Source organism: Sorghum bicolor, chromosome 1, assembly GCF_000003195.3.
Source record: "Sorghum bicolor cultivar BTx623 chromosome 1, Sorghum_bicolor_NCBIv3, whole genome shotgun sequence".
Taxonomy (NCBI): Eukaryota; Viridiplantae; Streptophyta; class Magnoliopsida; order Poales; family Poaceae; genus Sorghum; species Sorghum bicolor.
In genome coordinates, this window is record NC_012870.2 from 54,996,046 (window position 1) to 55,011,688 (window position 15,643).

At 44.6% G+C, this 15,643-nt stretch overlaps 2 protein-coding genes across 3 annotated transcripts; both read right to left on the reverse strand.

Annotated features, from left to right (window-relative positions):
- Positions 2,918-4,579, reverse strand: LOC110434657 (stearoyl-[acyl-carrier-protein] 9-desaturase 1, chloroplastic-like). 2 transcript variants are annotated; one of them, XM_021459222.1, is made up of 2 exons: positions 4,428-4,579; positions 2,918-4,300 (listed from the first exon to the last, which is right to left on the reverse strand). In XM_021459222.1, the coding sequence occupies exon 2, from the start codon at positions 4,258-4,260 to the stop codon at positions 3,067-3,069; it is 1,194 nt and encodes a 397-aa protein (XP_021314897.1). In that variant the 5' UTR covers positions 4,261-4,300; positions 4,428-4,579; the 3' UTR covers positions 2,918-3,066. The 2 variants fall into 2 exon arrangements, with proteins under 2 accessions (XP_021314897.1, XP_021314893.1); XM_021459218.1 differs by having other exon boundaries at positions 2,918-4,303; positions 4,428-4,577.
- Positions 13,902-15,312, reverse strand: LOC8055113 (probable glutathione S-transferase GSTU6). Its single transcript, XM_002467366.2, has 2 exons — positions 14,850-15,312; positions 13,902-14,613 (listed from the first exon to the last, which is right to left on the reverse strand). The coding sequence occupies exons 1-2, from the start codon at positions 15,183-15,185 to the stop codon at positions 14,212-14,214; spliced, it is 738 nt and encodes a 245-aa protein (XP_002467411.1). The 5' UTR covers positions 15,186-15,312; the 3' UTR covers positions 13,902-14,211.

A 15,643-nucleotide genomic window follows, 5' to 3' on the forward strand; every position in this document is an offset into this window, starting at 1 on the left:
TCGAGCATCGAGAGTCAGGGATCCCCAGCGAGTGGTCGAAAATCGAGGCCCGCCTCGAGGACTCGCTGGTGATGTCCAAGGTAAGGGTCGAGATAGTCAAGAGGAATCCCCCCGAAGGGAGGCATCGAGCCGCTGGACTCTATCGAATGAGACCGGTATCCCTGACCATGTCGACCCTGCCTTATGAGGACGCCTCCGGGCTACAGCTGACCCCCTCGAAAGGGGCACAGGTTCTCACTTGGACTATCCGCTAGGAACTCAATCCGGGGTGGAAGACGCTCGCTCTATCGAGAGTACGTCGAAACCTCCACGCAAGGCGAAGCCGAACAGAACCTTCCACCACGAGTGTTGACAGCGTTTCTGCGAATTTGGCAAAATAACCCTCGAAGGAGTTAAATACTCCCTCGAGGGCTCGGGGGCTACCCCCGCGGGGTCGCTCGCGCGCCCCCGCGGAGGCTCGACCGTAAAAAGCGAAAGTCTCCACTCGAGCGCCAGCGCTCGAATGAAGACTCGGGGGCTACTGTCGAGGGTATCAACAAGGGGTACCCTCACCAATGCGTATAACGAGACCATCCGTACATAAAACTAGCCCCTCGATTCGACGCTCCGTCCGCACACACGTGCGGCCATCGACGGCCGCAGCCTCGAAGACGGAAATAGCGTCGAGCGAATCGATCTGGGCTCGAGCGATAACTGCCGTCGAACACGGAAGCGGGCTCGAGCGAACCGAGAGGCGTCGAGCGCAAGTACACTGTCCGCCGCCTGACGCGCGCACGAGAGCCAGGGTATTTAATGCACCTGACGCTTCCTCACCTAACACACGGGTCACGGGAGGCGTGATAGGGAACAGGCTTCCGTCCCATCGTTCTTTTTGCAGCCTTCCCACCGAACGACCCAGGGCGTGTCAGGACGTAGGAAACAAGGATGGGACGTCTAATCGGGACCCCCTCGAGACACCCAAGGTCAGCGCTCCAGATATCGACACCTCGTACGGCGACCGACCCTCGACCTCACCAGGCTCCTTCTTGGAGACGAGTCGGGCGTCGACTGACCCCGCCATAACCACCCCGCCGGATCCGCTGCCATACCGTACAAGCGTGCGACCGCTGAACCAACACAAGACGACGCGCAGGGCAGAACGCAGGGGCACGCGTAATCATCACCAGGCTACCCAGACGGGACGGCTCGAGGCTATGCCGGTACGGACGCCTCGAGTAGGTCAGCGCTCCATGCAGCTATCGACCCCTATTCTGACACCTATACATGTACCCTGGGTCTCTCCTTGGAACTATAAAAGGAGGGACTCAGGGATAGAACAACGGACAGAACACCACGCTCATACGTAGTAGAGCTCCACACTTCATACCACGCTTGTATTCGCCCCTGTACAAGCACTTAGGTGCAAGATAATACAAACTCTCTCCCCCCCCCCGCTGGACGTAGGGCCTTCTCTTGCCCGAACCAGGATAAATCCATGTGCCTTCTTGCATCACCATCTGGGAAAGGGAGCACGCATACAAATTTACTCGTTGGTGTGACCCCCCGTGGAGAAAACACCGACAGAAGGATTATATAATAACCATAAGTAGTCCTTATTTGGGTCAAATTTCTTTAACACTTTGTCATCCCACTCCTTTCTCATTGTTTCTTGAAGCTCCACCTATCAAAGAGAGAGAAGATATAATAGCTTTCATGTGAGACCCACAATAATTCCGTGCGAAAAAAGAACCACTTTGGAATCTAATTTGCATCGGCTTGGTTGTATTATATGCGAAATGTCGAGAACTTATTAAGTAGGAAACCAACAAGTTGAGCTATACTCAATTCACACACAAATATATATAGATTATAATAGATGAATACCTAATTATAATTGTAGGATGCACGATTTATTGCTGTCGACTAGGAGGTTCAACATAAGTACCTTTTATAAGGAATTGGATCGTTCTTTTGTTCTTAGGTCTTGTTTAGTTCATCCTGAAAACTAAAAAGTTTTCAAGATTCTCCGTCACATCGAATCTTGTGACACATGCATAAAACATTAAATATAGACGAAAATAAAAACTAATTACACAATTTAGCTGTAAATCACGAGACAAATCTTTTGATTCTAGTTAGTCCATAATTAGATAATATTTATCACAAACAAATAAAAGTGTTACAGTACTGAAAACATTTCGCTTTTCGGAACTAAACAAGACCTAGATCGATATCATATTTGACCTGTCTAATGAGCATGAATCTGCTGGTGAGTGCTAGTTATTCTAGGATTAATTCGACTAGGTATGCCTATCAGACAAATGTGATCAACCTAAGAGAAACTGAGTGTTTTTCATCGAGAAAAATATAGGCATCGATCGGAATTCGACTTGGAGTTCCGGTGGTCGTTGCCAGTGCTACATTTTCAATTTTTTGATGCCCAAAGTTAAAAATGGAGATTGGCGATCGTTGGAACTACTGTATAACTTCCTGACATTTGGGCCGGTCGCCAATTGAATGACGACTGACACGCACGGTACAAGATTCTGCGTACTGTACATATAAGACGGCCACAAGTTTTTTTACAGGGAGTGGGACGGCAGGTGCGGCATTATTTAGGCCCTGTTTAGATTGGGAACGAAAATTTTTTGGGTGTCATATCGGATGTGTCGGAAAGATGTCGGGAGGAGTTTTTAGAAACTAATAAAAAAACAAATTATATAGCTCGTCAGGAAACTGCAAGACAAATTTATTAAGCATAATTAATCTGTCATTAGCATATGTGGGTTACTGTAGCACTTAAGGCTAATCATGGAGTAACTAGGCTTAAAAGATTCGTCTCGCGATTCTTAACTAAACTCTGTAGTTAGTTTATTTTTTTTATCTACATTTAATGTTCCATGCATGTGTCCAAAGATTCGATGGGATGGATGAAAAATTTTTGGGTGAGAACAGGGCCTTATTATTCCATAATATACGGATACAGAAGAGTCGACCCAGCCGTACGAGGAGGAAGTAGCTGGTTCTGGTTGAGGGCGCAGCGCACAGGGAAGTAATAATAACACAACATGGTAGCAGTAGCTGCGGCTAGGCCTGCAGCTCCACCTGCCTGTCAAACACCCAGGAGAAGGGGGCCTGCCGAGGCTGCAGGTGCAGGGGCTGCTGCCTCCGTCGCGCGTCCAGCTCGGCCATCTTGCGCACCCTCTCCGGCAACCGGCAGAGGTAGTCCTGCGCCTGCCTCCCCTCGCCGGTGAGTCCGGGCCCGAGCTCCGCGACGCCCCACCTGTCGACGAAGAACTCGACGAGGTCGGCGTAGTCTGCCGTGGTGTAGACGCCGAGCCTCTGCGCGACGGCGGAGTAGTTGTGGAACAGGTCCGTGTCCTTGCCGTCGAACATGTAGTAGGCCGGCATCAGGATCCTCTGCCTCATCATGTACTCGAGCGCGCGCACGGCGGCGTCGGGCGTCCGCGCGAACAGCTCGTCCACCACCCGGGTGTAGGCCGCCTCGTGCCGCTTCTCGTCCCCGGCGATGGCGCCGCAGATCCTGGCCAGGCTCGCGTCGCCCAGCGCCTTGGCGCGCGCCGCCGTGTTGCCGTGCGAGATGGCGGTGGCGCGCTCCTGGAACGACGTGTAGATGAAGCCACGGTAGGGGCACTTGTCGACGGCGAGCCGCATCCCGGCGGTGATGAGGTGGTGGATGGTCTGCTCCACGCGCCGCATGTCCACGCGGCCGGACAGGTAGAGGTAGCGGTTCAGGAGGTCGCCGTGCCGGTTCTCCTCGGCGGTCCAGCCGCGGGACCAGCGCGACCAGGCGTCGGCGCTGGAGGGGCTGTCGTAGCCGACGAAGCTGTTGAGGGCGGCGTGGTACGTCGGGAGGGCCTCCTCCGTCACCATGTTGCCCACCAGGCACACGTAGTAGTCGTCGGGGATCTCGCGCGCGCGCGCCCGCAGCTCGTCCACCTCCTCGTGGAAACCCGGCGACGCCGAGTCCGGAAGCAGGTCGTGCGGCTGCCACGACCGGTCCACCGGCTTCAGCAGCGGCAGAAGGTTCGACTCGGCCCACCCGTCAAGCGACCGCAGCACGTCGGCCTTCTCCGGCGCCGTCATCGCCTCGCGGGGCATGGCCGTGGCCGTGGCCGTGGCCGTGGTCAGACTCGTCGTACGCCGCCGCCGCTGGAAAGCGACTCGTGGCTGTGGTGCCCGTGTCTTCCAGCATGAAGATGGCGCGGTCCCGGTCGGTGTTACGCTGTAGGCAGCAGCTAGTCCCGACATCATCACCATCCTTCTTCCTAGGCGTAGCCTGGCCCGGCAATCGATCTAGCTGCTGGAGAATATGAATGTATATGATGAATTAATGATTATCAGACCAAATATAGGTAGCTCGAACGAACTGCTAGCTCCAATAGTAGAATCCAAAAACTGAAAGATCAGATCGATCGAGCACGTACTGGTAGATGAGAGAGAGAGGCGGCGATGCAGTGTCAGCTCTAAGCTCAGCTTCGATGTTGTGTAGTGCTAGATAGATGGGTTGGGAACCGCTGAGGGGGTGGACGTGCCTATTTATAGAGCACATATCCGTATCCGCAGTCCCCGCTTTCTCTATTATTTTAAAAGTGAAAGCTACGTATGCCATTTTCTCACCATATGAACTGTACTGGCTACTGTTGTATTCACTGCGGGAAAAGGGGAAAATTCCTGACGGTGCACCTGCCGACAGGAAAATAGAACATACCGACAGGAAAAGAAGTAACTGTCAGGGATAGAGTGACAAGGAAATTTTAAATTGTCACTGTTAGGGTAATTATTTTTAGTTTTCCTATCGGTAGGAGGAGATTGAGAGTTTCGCTCGGTGCTATCATATGGCTCGTCGACAGCGGTGTTCTTCCCTGCGAGTAAGGAACCGACCTTCTATAGATGGGTTGCCGACGAAGGAACTTGCTAGTGTTCCTCTCAGTTTCGAAATTGAAGCCCCTCTCTGGGAGCCGACCCTCCACTTATATTCCAGGTAGGGTCAGGTACAAGTCTGGTTGGGATTTTAGTCTATGGTCAACGTACTGCAGGTGGAGGAGGGTGCTGCCGCGGCGTGAGATGGACCTTGGCTTTGTCGCAGAGGGAGAAATCGGTGGAGCTGCAATTGTCGTCTGGCATTACTTCCATCGCTTGGCACGTGACCATTACAAGTTGTCTGCTGCGGCGTGTCTCCCCCAGGTGAACCTTCTCGAGGTTTTCCAGGCCGAGGGGCTAACAAGTGGGCTCTGGAGCCAATTGAGTTGATGAAGTTTCTTGTCTGGTTGTGTCACACTGATTGTGTGACCCTACCGAAGGAGTAGCCGTAGGCGTGTTCAGGATATTCCTAACTCCTTTTAGGGGTGCACGCGAGGGTACCCGATGAGTACAACCCCTGAGCAATCTCTAAGATCGGTGAGGGGGTCCATCGGTCCACTCCATGGTTCCACGGACTTAACATTCCCCAATGCTTCTAGACAACTCTCTATTTATTTTGCTATTTTTCATTATGTTGTTCCTTTTTATTTTGGATCTCACCAGATATGAGAAGATTATGGGAGTGGTGGTGGCCACCCCTAGTCAGCGTGCCCTCCACACTGTGCATGGGGAGACCCTGTTTTTTTTTTTTTTTTTGAGAATCTATGGGGAGACCCTGGTGGTAGCCCAGGTTGGGTCTTGGGTCTCTCTTGGCCCGTTTAGCCCAATGTGTGGGATCTGGATTGGATTGTGACAACCAAAGTTTCATAAGCATTAAATAAACTACTAACTTTGTAAATATATTGACATTACGTAATATATCAATAAAGAGAGAGATGGCCAAAGTCTTACGGGAGTAAAATGACTTTCCAGGAAGAAACTAGTACATAATTGTTTCCAACACATTAGTCTTTAAATCTGGAACATAAAACTGACTACCCTAATTAAGCCAGATTGCTGAAGGCCTGAATAATCGTCGTTAGTTGAACCTGTGTGAAACTGTCTTCAAATTAAACAACTCCAAAATATACACGTAACTGTATAAGAGTATGCTTGATTACTTTTCCTTTGGTACGCTGGATTGCCAGCCCGTCTTCAAAACTGAGAAATATACGCGTTGATCCCTCGGGCAGTCCACGTGCAAATACACAGAGCAGAGTTATTTTTGGAATCAATTCCCGTCTGACCTAGCAGACGGAGCCTCGTGTCGAATACCACCTACAGGCTACAGCAACTACAAACTTCCGGCCTTGTTTAGTTGACTTCAAAAACCAAAAAGTTTTTAAGATTTTCTGTCACATCAAATCTTTCGACACATGCATCAAATATTAAATATAGATAAAAATAAAAACTAATTATACAGTTTAACTGTAAATCGTGGGACGAATCTTTTGAGTTAGTCCATGATTGGACGATATTTACCACAAACAAACGAAAATGCTACGGTAGCGAAATCCAAATTCTTTTCGCATCTAAACAAAGCCGGACGTCTAGAAGTTTGTATAGAAAAATAAATTTCGGATTGGAAAAGTTAGCATTAAGTAAGATACATGTATAAATATAAATATAAATATAGATTGATTTTCATCGAATTGGATCCCCTCAATTAACTTGAAGAGATTATTTCTAAATTACAATTAAGAGAGCGGTAGAGTCGTCCCAATGAGCCCATTCGACTGTCAACGCAAACAATCGCAAACCATAAGATAGTCCCCATTTTGGGATCGTGCAAAAATAAAGCCCGGCCATAGGTCCATGGTTAAATAGAATAAGATAACACATTTCATATCTGCCAATCTCTGAAGGAATCATATGTAGTATCTTCTGGCAAATTAATTAAACACGCGGCCGTAAGTGCCTGGTTCAGGTGTTCCATTATGTTATTGAGATCATGCAAATTGTTGATTGTGAATCGTGCAAATCACTACTAGTAGTGGCGCATTGATTTGGTTTGGAATCATGGACATTGAAGGCCGGCTGGGCATATATATATCCTTGATATTATGCTCCACATGTAGTAATTAAGAACAATAGCGTGCAGATGAGTGGTAGAGAAAATTACTATTATAACTTTCTAATTGAAACAGAACTAGTGGCAAAATGAATAAGAAATGATATATTAATTACTAGCAGATCGTTAACCTGATTTGCTGATAGAAATTCAATCACTAAGTACCTATATATGTAGCTGTCACACATGCTTCACTACTTGAGATCCTCAAATCGTGCCAGTTCAAACACCCTTTAGGACCAGATTTTGTACCGGCACAACCAATTCGGTATTGATGGGTTTACATGAGTGCCAGATCTTAGGCCAGTCTCAATGCATATTTTATGGGAGTGTCATGCATATTAAATAGGGTGCCACATAAACAAAATTGCTGACTTGGCAGAGTCATTAAATGAAAGAGTTTCATTATATGAGAGAGGAGTTTCATCCCCATGAAACTCATGTGGCTCGGTAACCTAGTTTATAGTCTTGGTAACTGTGCCATGGAACTATACATTGAGACTGGCCTTATAAACCAATAGTAATCATCATAATCTTCACTATGGGTTTGTTACACGAGCTGGCAGTGTTATGTGTAGTCAACATTGTCGGTTCGCATGATCAACCGACGGTGATGAGGGAAACAACGTGCCGGTTCATCACATAGTTCGGCAGTGTTGTTCTTGTCTTCATTGCCGGTTGGAGGGTTAAACCGGTAGTGTTGAGTTGGGCACCACTACCGGTTCATCACTCGAACCGGCACTGATGTTCCTGTTCTCACTGCTGGTTGGTGGTTGTTGACGGTGGATAATATCAATAATTTATAGATAAATAAACATGAAAAAGGGTACAAATGAATGAATCTACGTAAGTCTAGGGTTTAAACTGACAGATTCCACGAGTTTGGTGAATTATTATTTTCTACAGGATTATTCTAGAAAACAAACATGGAGGATCTATTCGTCAAATGAAACCACTGACTTATTCCATGAAAATAACATGGGAAGACTCTAGAAGGATCAAGAAGACTCCACACCGAAGCGGGCCTAGAAGAGCTCTAGGTGGTGTCAGCCAACACCTCCCTGCGCCGCCTTGCCTCCTTCTTTCACAACCTTTCTCCACTGACTCCTAAGATGCATCTCCACCATATTTCAAGGTCGGTTTGATCCAAAGGCGTTGATCCCCTTGGGCTATATAATCAGACCCCAGCCCCCCTGAAGGCAATAAGTCATTGGAGATCAAGTCATCCAAAGCCAAAAACCCTAATTCCTTAGAGTTCCTCTAGTTCTAGGGCTTAACTAGTTAGATTAGGTCTAGAAGGAGGCAAGTAGGTTATAAGGTTGGATTCTGTAAGTTGCTAGGAGCGTGGTTTTAGGTATAATTCTTTGTACCCCTCTCCCTTTGTATTCTCCATCATATTTGTGTGCTTACTACATTGATTATGGCAAGTATTCACTACTACACGTTTGATTATGTGTGACACACCCCAAAACCTAACCGTGGCGGGCGACCTTTTTGCCCGTTGTGGTTATTCCCTAGCCGCCCGACCCTAGCCGACCTCCCCCGCGCCCACCTCAGTTAAGAAACAACGAAGACGGACGCCTTAAGAGGACCCCTCAGTCAATCTACATTAATGGAGGACAGCACCTAAAGTTGCCCATTGTGGTTAAATGATTAATGGAGGCGGTCGAATTAAGAAGCCCACCCCTGTTAATGTAGATTAACAGAGGCAGGCTTCTAACATGTTCTCGCCTCCATTATTCTAGCTACTATAAATACATAGCCGCTAGCCCCTTCTTCTCCACAAGCTTCCTCTTTCCATTTTGTTGGGAAGAGGTTTTGCCCTAAAAATTAATAAATTTGTTAAGCAGTAATTTAGCCCTTGGATTTGGATGAGTTTGACACCACAAAATGTACATAAAGGCGCTTCCATCCTCCTTTCCCTTTCTTTTCTATCATTTTGGTGCTTTAGATCTAGATATAGATAAATTTTCATGTAGGCGAGAGAAAACTTGTATTTATTTAGACCTATATCTATTCTAGATAGAAGCTCTCTCCCATCCTCATTCCTCTCTATTCTTCATCATTTTGGTTGCTCTTGATCTGATCAAGATCCATTTTCATGTAGGAGAGAGAGAGAAAAAAAATTCTAGTTTTTGTTTAGATCTAGATGTATTCTTCTCAGCTGTGATCTTTGTTCTTGGTAATTTCTTATTCTTCATTGTAGTATTCATATTAGTTCTTGCTATTATGAATATGACTTCGATCTATTTGATTATATCAGAATTGACTTTATTCTATTTGCTTATGTTCTCAATTATATTGTTATAAGTCTACTTTGATTATATGCTTAGCATAGTAAGTTTAGAATTATGTTTATGCATAGGATCGTATAGTGCTCACTCATTGGGCCAATGGGTGAGTGGTAGATATTGTGTATGCGAGGTGCATAGACCGTATTTATCTACGATTACCCCTTATTGTTCGGATCGTGAGGTAGATCATGGGAGTAACAGTCCTGTTGAGTAGTCCTCCCCCTGAGTATAAGAACCATAGAGCACCATTATTACAATGAAGTAATCGCTCTGTTCATGATCTTCCTTGGTATTACCGCTATGTATAAGTATAACCTTTTCCTACGATGATGCTAGGTGTAATTGCACTAATCATTGTATGCTTTGATAGTATAGTTAGAATACTTAGGATCTATTCTTGTAGATCATCCTAATCCATGCTAGTGTTATAGACTTAGAGTATTTTATTGAGATGATTATCATATTTATATGTCGATATGTGCTCTCATTTATCTTCTGTCACTTATCATTCATCTTTATATTATTTATCTTATGTGACATTTACCCTATATGAGATATAGATAACGACATGGTTAAGCTCTCCATTAATCACATGCAGTGCTCATTGCTCATTATCCAATGCAGTCCCTTCCCAATGGTAAAAATATAAATAATAATACTTGGGTTACTCCCGGTTAAAATGCTAGATCGGTATTATCTGTGCGCTTGCGGATCCCTTATTCATTTTCTAAAAAAGCATATACATTTAAATACCAACACCTCTACATCATGCTGTGGATGACAACCTAACTTAAGTTGTGTTAGAGGTGTCAACAATGGTTGAACAAAAGTGTGTCTCATAATAACTTTCATATCGTTCCATGTGTGAGGGTTATCTGAAGAACTTAAAGACTTCCACCAAGTTAATGCTAAATATCATAAAACACTAGATGCATTCTTAATCTTTCTCTGTTCACACATACGACATTGTGCAAAAATATTATCTATTTTACTTTCCCACTCAATGTACTCATGCACATCACAAAAACAAACGAGGTTGCCAAAATAATGGTAATAGACAATGTTGGGAGAACGAATAGGACCATATGTTTTAGTTTGCGGCATGTCTTCTCGATAAAAAGGCACAAGATCTTTGTCAATACTATCCTACAAAAGATTAGTACTAACAAGAAACATGTTCTCTCCTTCTTTAGATTCCACTTGGGATTGTAAAGCAACACTAGACAAATAAGGCATGACAATGTTATTGATTTTATAGTCCTCTACTTGATCACAATTTTGCACAACAAAAGGAGAATTCAGATTTCTACAAATATAAACTCGTTGTACCATATATTGTCTTTTGTTGTTATATTTGCCAGAAACATGATAACGTATGTCTATACAACCATAAAAAACCATAAAGTTTCTCCTCCAAATAATAAGATTTCAAATAACATCAAATTCAATGTAACCCAAAGTATTTAAAGAAAACATCAATTTCAGCTCATCAATATCACTAGCATTATGAATAACATGTCTATTTTCAGCACAAGTGCTCAACACTCTTTAATGGTTGCATGGGTATAACATAATTATCCTCATGCAAGTCAGCTTTGTCACCAAGAATAACAAGCAAATCATCACATGACAAAGGTAAATCAGGTGAAGGTTCCACTAATATTTGCTCTGTCATAGTATGGTTGGTGATAAGCACATCGAGAACTTTCACCTTCTATGAGTTTAGCATCATGGGCATTACCTTGGCTCTTATTCTTAGGAGGAGTAATAGGTGATGGTTCTGAATTTTCACATGAGGTTGGGAGCACCTCATTTTCAATCACGTTATCCTCACTCTTTTGTATATTGTCCTGCAAAAGCTTAGGCATAGCAAGAGGAATAACGGGCTGATCTAGTTGATGGACCTCATCACTTGAATACATTACAAGAGATGGTTGAATAAAAGTTTCTCTCATAATAATTTTCATATCGTTCCATGTGTGAGGTTTATCTGAAGAACTTAAAGACTACCACCAAGTTAATGCTAAATGTCGTAAAACACTAGATGCATTCTTAATTTTTCTTCGTTCATACATACGACATTGTACAAAAATATTATCTATTTTACTTGTCCACTCAATATACTCATTAGCACCAATACCATCATAAGTAGACGGAGAAGAAATAATAGAACAACCTGCGAGAGAAGGTGTAGCAACAATAGTGTGTGTCTCATACATCATTGATGTCTCATATTGATGAGTGTTATAACCTGCTATTATAAACACAAAACACAACAACAAATAGTGAAGATTATCCTCAGTAATTCAACTACGCAGGTAGAGTGGTGCCTCTCAAGATCACAGCAAAGGAAACACCTTATCAAATGCTTAAGTTTTTACTATCAAGGCAAAGGATATCTGGAAGACGTAGTCCAAGATTGCAACAATCTTTTTCTGTACCGATCTGAAGTATATGTGGAGCTTAGGAGGCACACAAAAGAATAAATATATATGGCACACAAGTGAGTAACAGATAGCAATATTGAATAAATATTTAGAGCACTTGTCCTAGTTGCTGGCCTATACGTGTTCCTTGCATGAGTTGTGATAAACAAACGAGTGAAATAAATATGAATAGAAACAAGTATGAAAGGTAGCAACGGAAATATGGACAAGACAAAAGGTACCACAAATAATAGAGCTATTGAGTGCTCCTTTTTCGATCTCTTCTCTTTTCTTTTACTATTTTTTTCTTTTCTTTTTTCTATCCAAACTTTTTTCCTTGCTTTTGCTCTTTTGATATTTTTTCCTCAGCAAGAAGCACACAAGGACAAACCATAAAAAATTTAAGCTCAATTGATAAAAGATGTTGCCTATAAAAAATTAAGATTGTACTATAAAAAGCATGCCAAAACTTGTGGGCCCAGAAACTCGAATTTTTTTATCAAATTTCGCAAATCTATTTTTTGTGAATCCAGCAAAGCTGGGATAGAATGGATCTATAGTTTGCTGGTGTTCTTCGTAGATATAAAATTCGTCTTGTTTCGAGTTTGGATGTAAAAGTTTCGATAGTTTTAAGGAAACTGCTCGAATCAGGGTTTTAGTGGACATAAGATGCAAATAGATGGTGATATGGGATAGCGGTGGGTGAAGATATAAACACAAACTAGAAAAGAACACAATCTAAACCAGCAACAAGACCTTGACCTAAGACACAAACTCAACATGGCGGACTCTGAAACTGAAATATGCAAGGCTATGACGCGGATGGTTGTAGGACAGGATACAAATATAGCGGTGGACTATGGGACAAAGCAAAATCAACTAAACTAGAGTAAATATGAACTTGACGGTATACCTGAGGCTCTAAATACCGAATAATGGGGACGGGGTTCCTAATCCTCTGTTAGGTTCTAAGATAAACAATGATTTGTTCAGAGAGCAACACACCGATCCGGCTTCAGATCATAAAGTCCTAAACCATGCAACCTTAGCACCACGTCATCTCAGGTTATTGACCGGCGCTGCACGTTCGACCTCGCCAAGAAGGCTAATCCTTGCCTGCAAATCAAAGAACACAAGCAAGAACAAAAAAATGCAACTAAATTTGCAAATGAATGATTAATCTCACAAAGTTGGGGTCTTAAAAACCAATGATAGTGAAACTATTGTAAATAGAATAACCCAAATCCTAATGAGGGTGGCGGTTACTGATTATAAGGTGTTAGGGTCGTCACTCCCTCTGGACGCCTCTCCTAATGGACTCAATGATGATACACAACCCAACGGACCAAAAACAGTGACGCAGCACCCTTGCAGATTCTGGATGCTAACTTGTTTTGACGATTCCTGTTGACTTCGGATGAATTTTGACGTGAAACTAAAGCCATTAGTTAGCTTATCAAATTATCTTTTCATCCATATGTGGATCATCAAAAACAGAATCAGAATGTTTCCTGGGCATCCGTTTTACTACAGACTGCTCCTAGATTCCGAGGTGGACTCGAACTTGATTTAGGCTTCCACCGGTGACTGAAACCGTATAAGCTTTAGACCTTCTTCTCCATTCAGGTCCCCTTGTTGATCTACTTGGTCTGCATGTGATTCTCTAAGCATGGCTATATGTATAGCGGCCTTGTCCTCATCACCCAAGTTGAGCAAGTGAAGGCGACAAGTCAACTTGCTGAGCCTGGTTCCAAAGCACAGGCTGTCTCTGTCCAACCTATTGTCTCCAAATATGAAACTTCCCTTGAAGACGAACCCGCAGTACTGTTCACCGCTCAAGGCTGGCCGCATAAGAAAATCTGCATACCTCGAACAGGCAATTGCCATGACAAATACCATAACCGGGGTCATTTATGAGGTTTGTAAATTTTATTCTTGGACACATTATATTAAACCCCTTGGTAAGCAGTCTTTATAATGCTATATGTTCTCCTATTTTTAGCACCAAGTTGATGCATTTTAGCAATGTCAGCTACACTGGACTAGACATCAACACAAGGGTTACGCTCGTTGCGAGACTTAACCCAATACCTTACGGCATGAGCTGACGAAAGCCATGCACCACCTGTATTCCTGAGGGCACCTCTCTCTTTGAAGAGGATTATTCATTGCAATAGAGATGCATTTTGTATTATAGCTGTTTCAAAGGAGATAAAAAAGGGGACAGGTTTCATATTTATTACAAAGAAACAGTTTATAGCTTTTTTCACAACACAACACAAAACTCACAAGAGCTTTATTTTCCACACCACATAGCTCATAACATATTTTTCTAAAACACATAGGTCATAATAGCCTTTTCACACCTCATAGTAGATAAAATAAACTAAACAGATCATATACCGCACGTGCAACAACATCGCACCAAGGACGAACGAACAGGAGCACTGAATCGGCAATATATGGCACCACGTAAACCTTCATCGAGCATATATAGGAACCGATCGAGTATGTTGGTTCAGTTTTTAGTCTGCGCCAAAACGGATGCCGCCGCGGTCCGCCTCATCACGATGTACTTCATCAGCCTGCCGTAGTCCGGCAGGACCGCCTTGGCCGCGTCAAGCGCGACGAAGCGCTCGGCCCACGCCGCCAGGAGCGGGGTCCTGCCGGCGTCGAGGAACTTGACGTTGACGCCGAGGCCGCCGAACAGTGCCTCGGTTGCGCGCACCCACACCTGGAGGCCGCCCAGCGCGACATCCACGTACCCGACGCTGTCGCCGCCGAAGAAGGGTTTGCCCTTGGAGCACTGCGCCAGCGCGCCCTCCAAGGTCACCACCGCCGCGATCATCTTCTTCACCAACTCGCCCATCTCCTCACGACTCCTGGTGCCGTCTAGCATCATCACCCAGGGCTGCACCACCTGCATTATGCGCACGCAAACAAATTAAAACGCCATCATCATCAGTTGATGAGTCTGCAGCGTGCTCAGCCGGTGCGCCGCGAAACTTAACCTATTCCTTTAGCTGATAAGCCATAGCTAAAAGTACTATCCGCTGATTTGTTGTAAGAGAAAAACAGAAACAAGCTATAATATGCACACGCATCATCAATCAGCAGGACTGTAGGACGTCGATAATTAAAGCTAGGTAAGCTTACGTTGGTCTCGATGAAGGCGGCCCAGAAGCGAGCGATGGCTCGTTCGTAGGGGTCAGAGGGGAGGAGCGAAGGGCCAGCGTCGGGGAATGCCTCCTCAATGTAGTTGACGATGATCATGGACTCGCATAGAATCTTGCCCTTGTGGAATAGCACGGGGACCTTCTTGTGGACGGGGTTGCTCTCGAGGAGGAGCTGGCTCTTGTTGTTGATGACGTCCTCCTCCTCCATGTACTCGTAGCTCAGGCCCTTGAGGTGGAGCGTAAGCATCACTCGGGATCCGAACGGGCTGAACCAAGTGTTCAGAAGCTTCATCTCATCATCGCCTGCACCTGCCATTTCCTCCTCCCTAGCTTCTATTCTTTTCCTGCGAACGTGTTTGATTCTTGTCTAATGTTTGCTGTATGTTGATGTGTGTTTGTTTCCTAGCTAGCTCGCCGTGTGATGTGATTGGAGAGACGTTCAAGCGAATATATATAGAGAGCTTGGGCATGCATTGGTTACTCCGTCCGTCGTTTTGAGGCTTCGAGCGATTTCGTTCTGTGGGCAGACGTCGTTGTTTATTACTGTAGAATATATCTTATGCGAGGAATGCGACGCAGTAGTGGTTCCCCATTTGTTTCGGATCAGGCAAAAATTAAATCCCGGGCATATATACATAGTTAATCACAGAATAAGATAACACATGTCATATCTCTGCCAATCTGTGAAAGGAATCATATAGTATCTTATATGGCAAATTAAGTAATAAACACGCGGCCGTAAGTGCCTCTGGTTCACGTGTTCCAGTATATTAT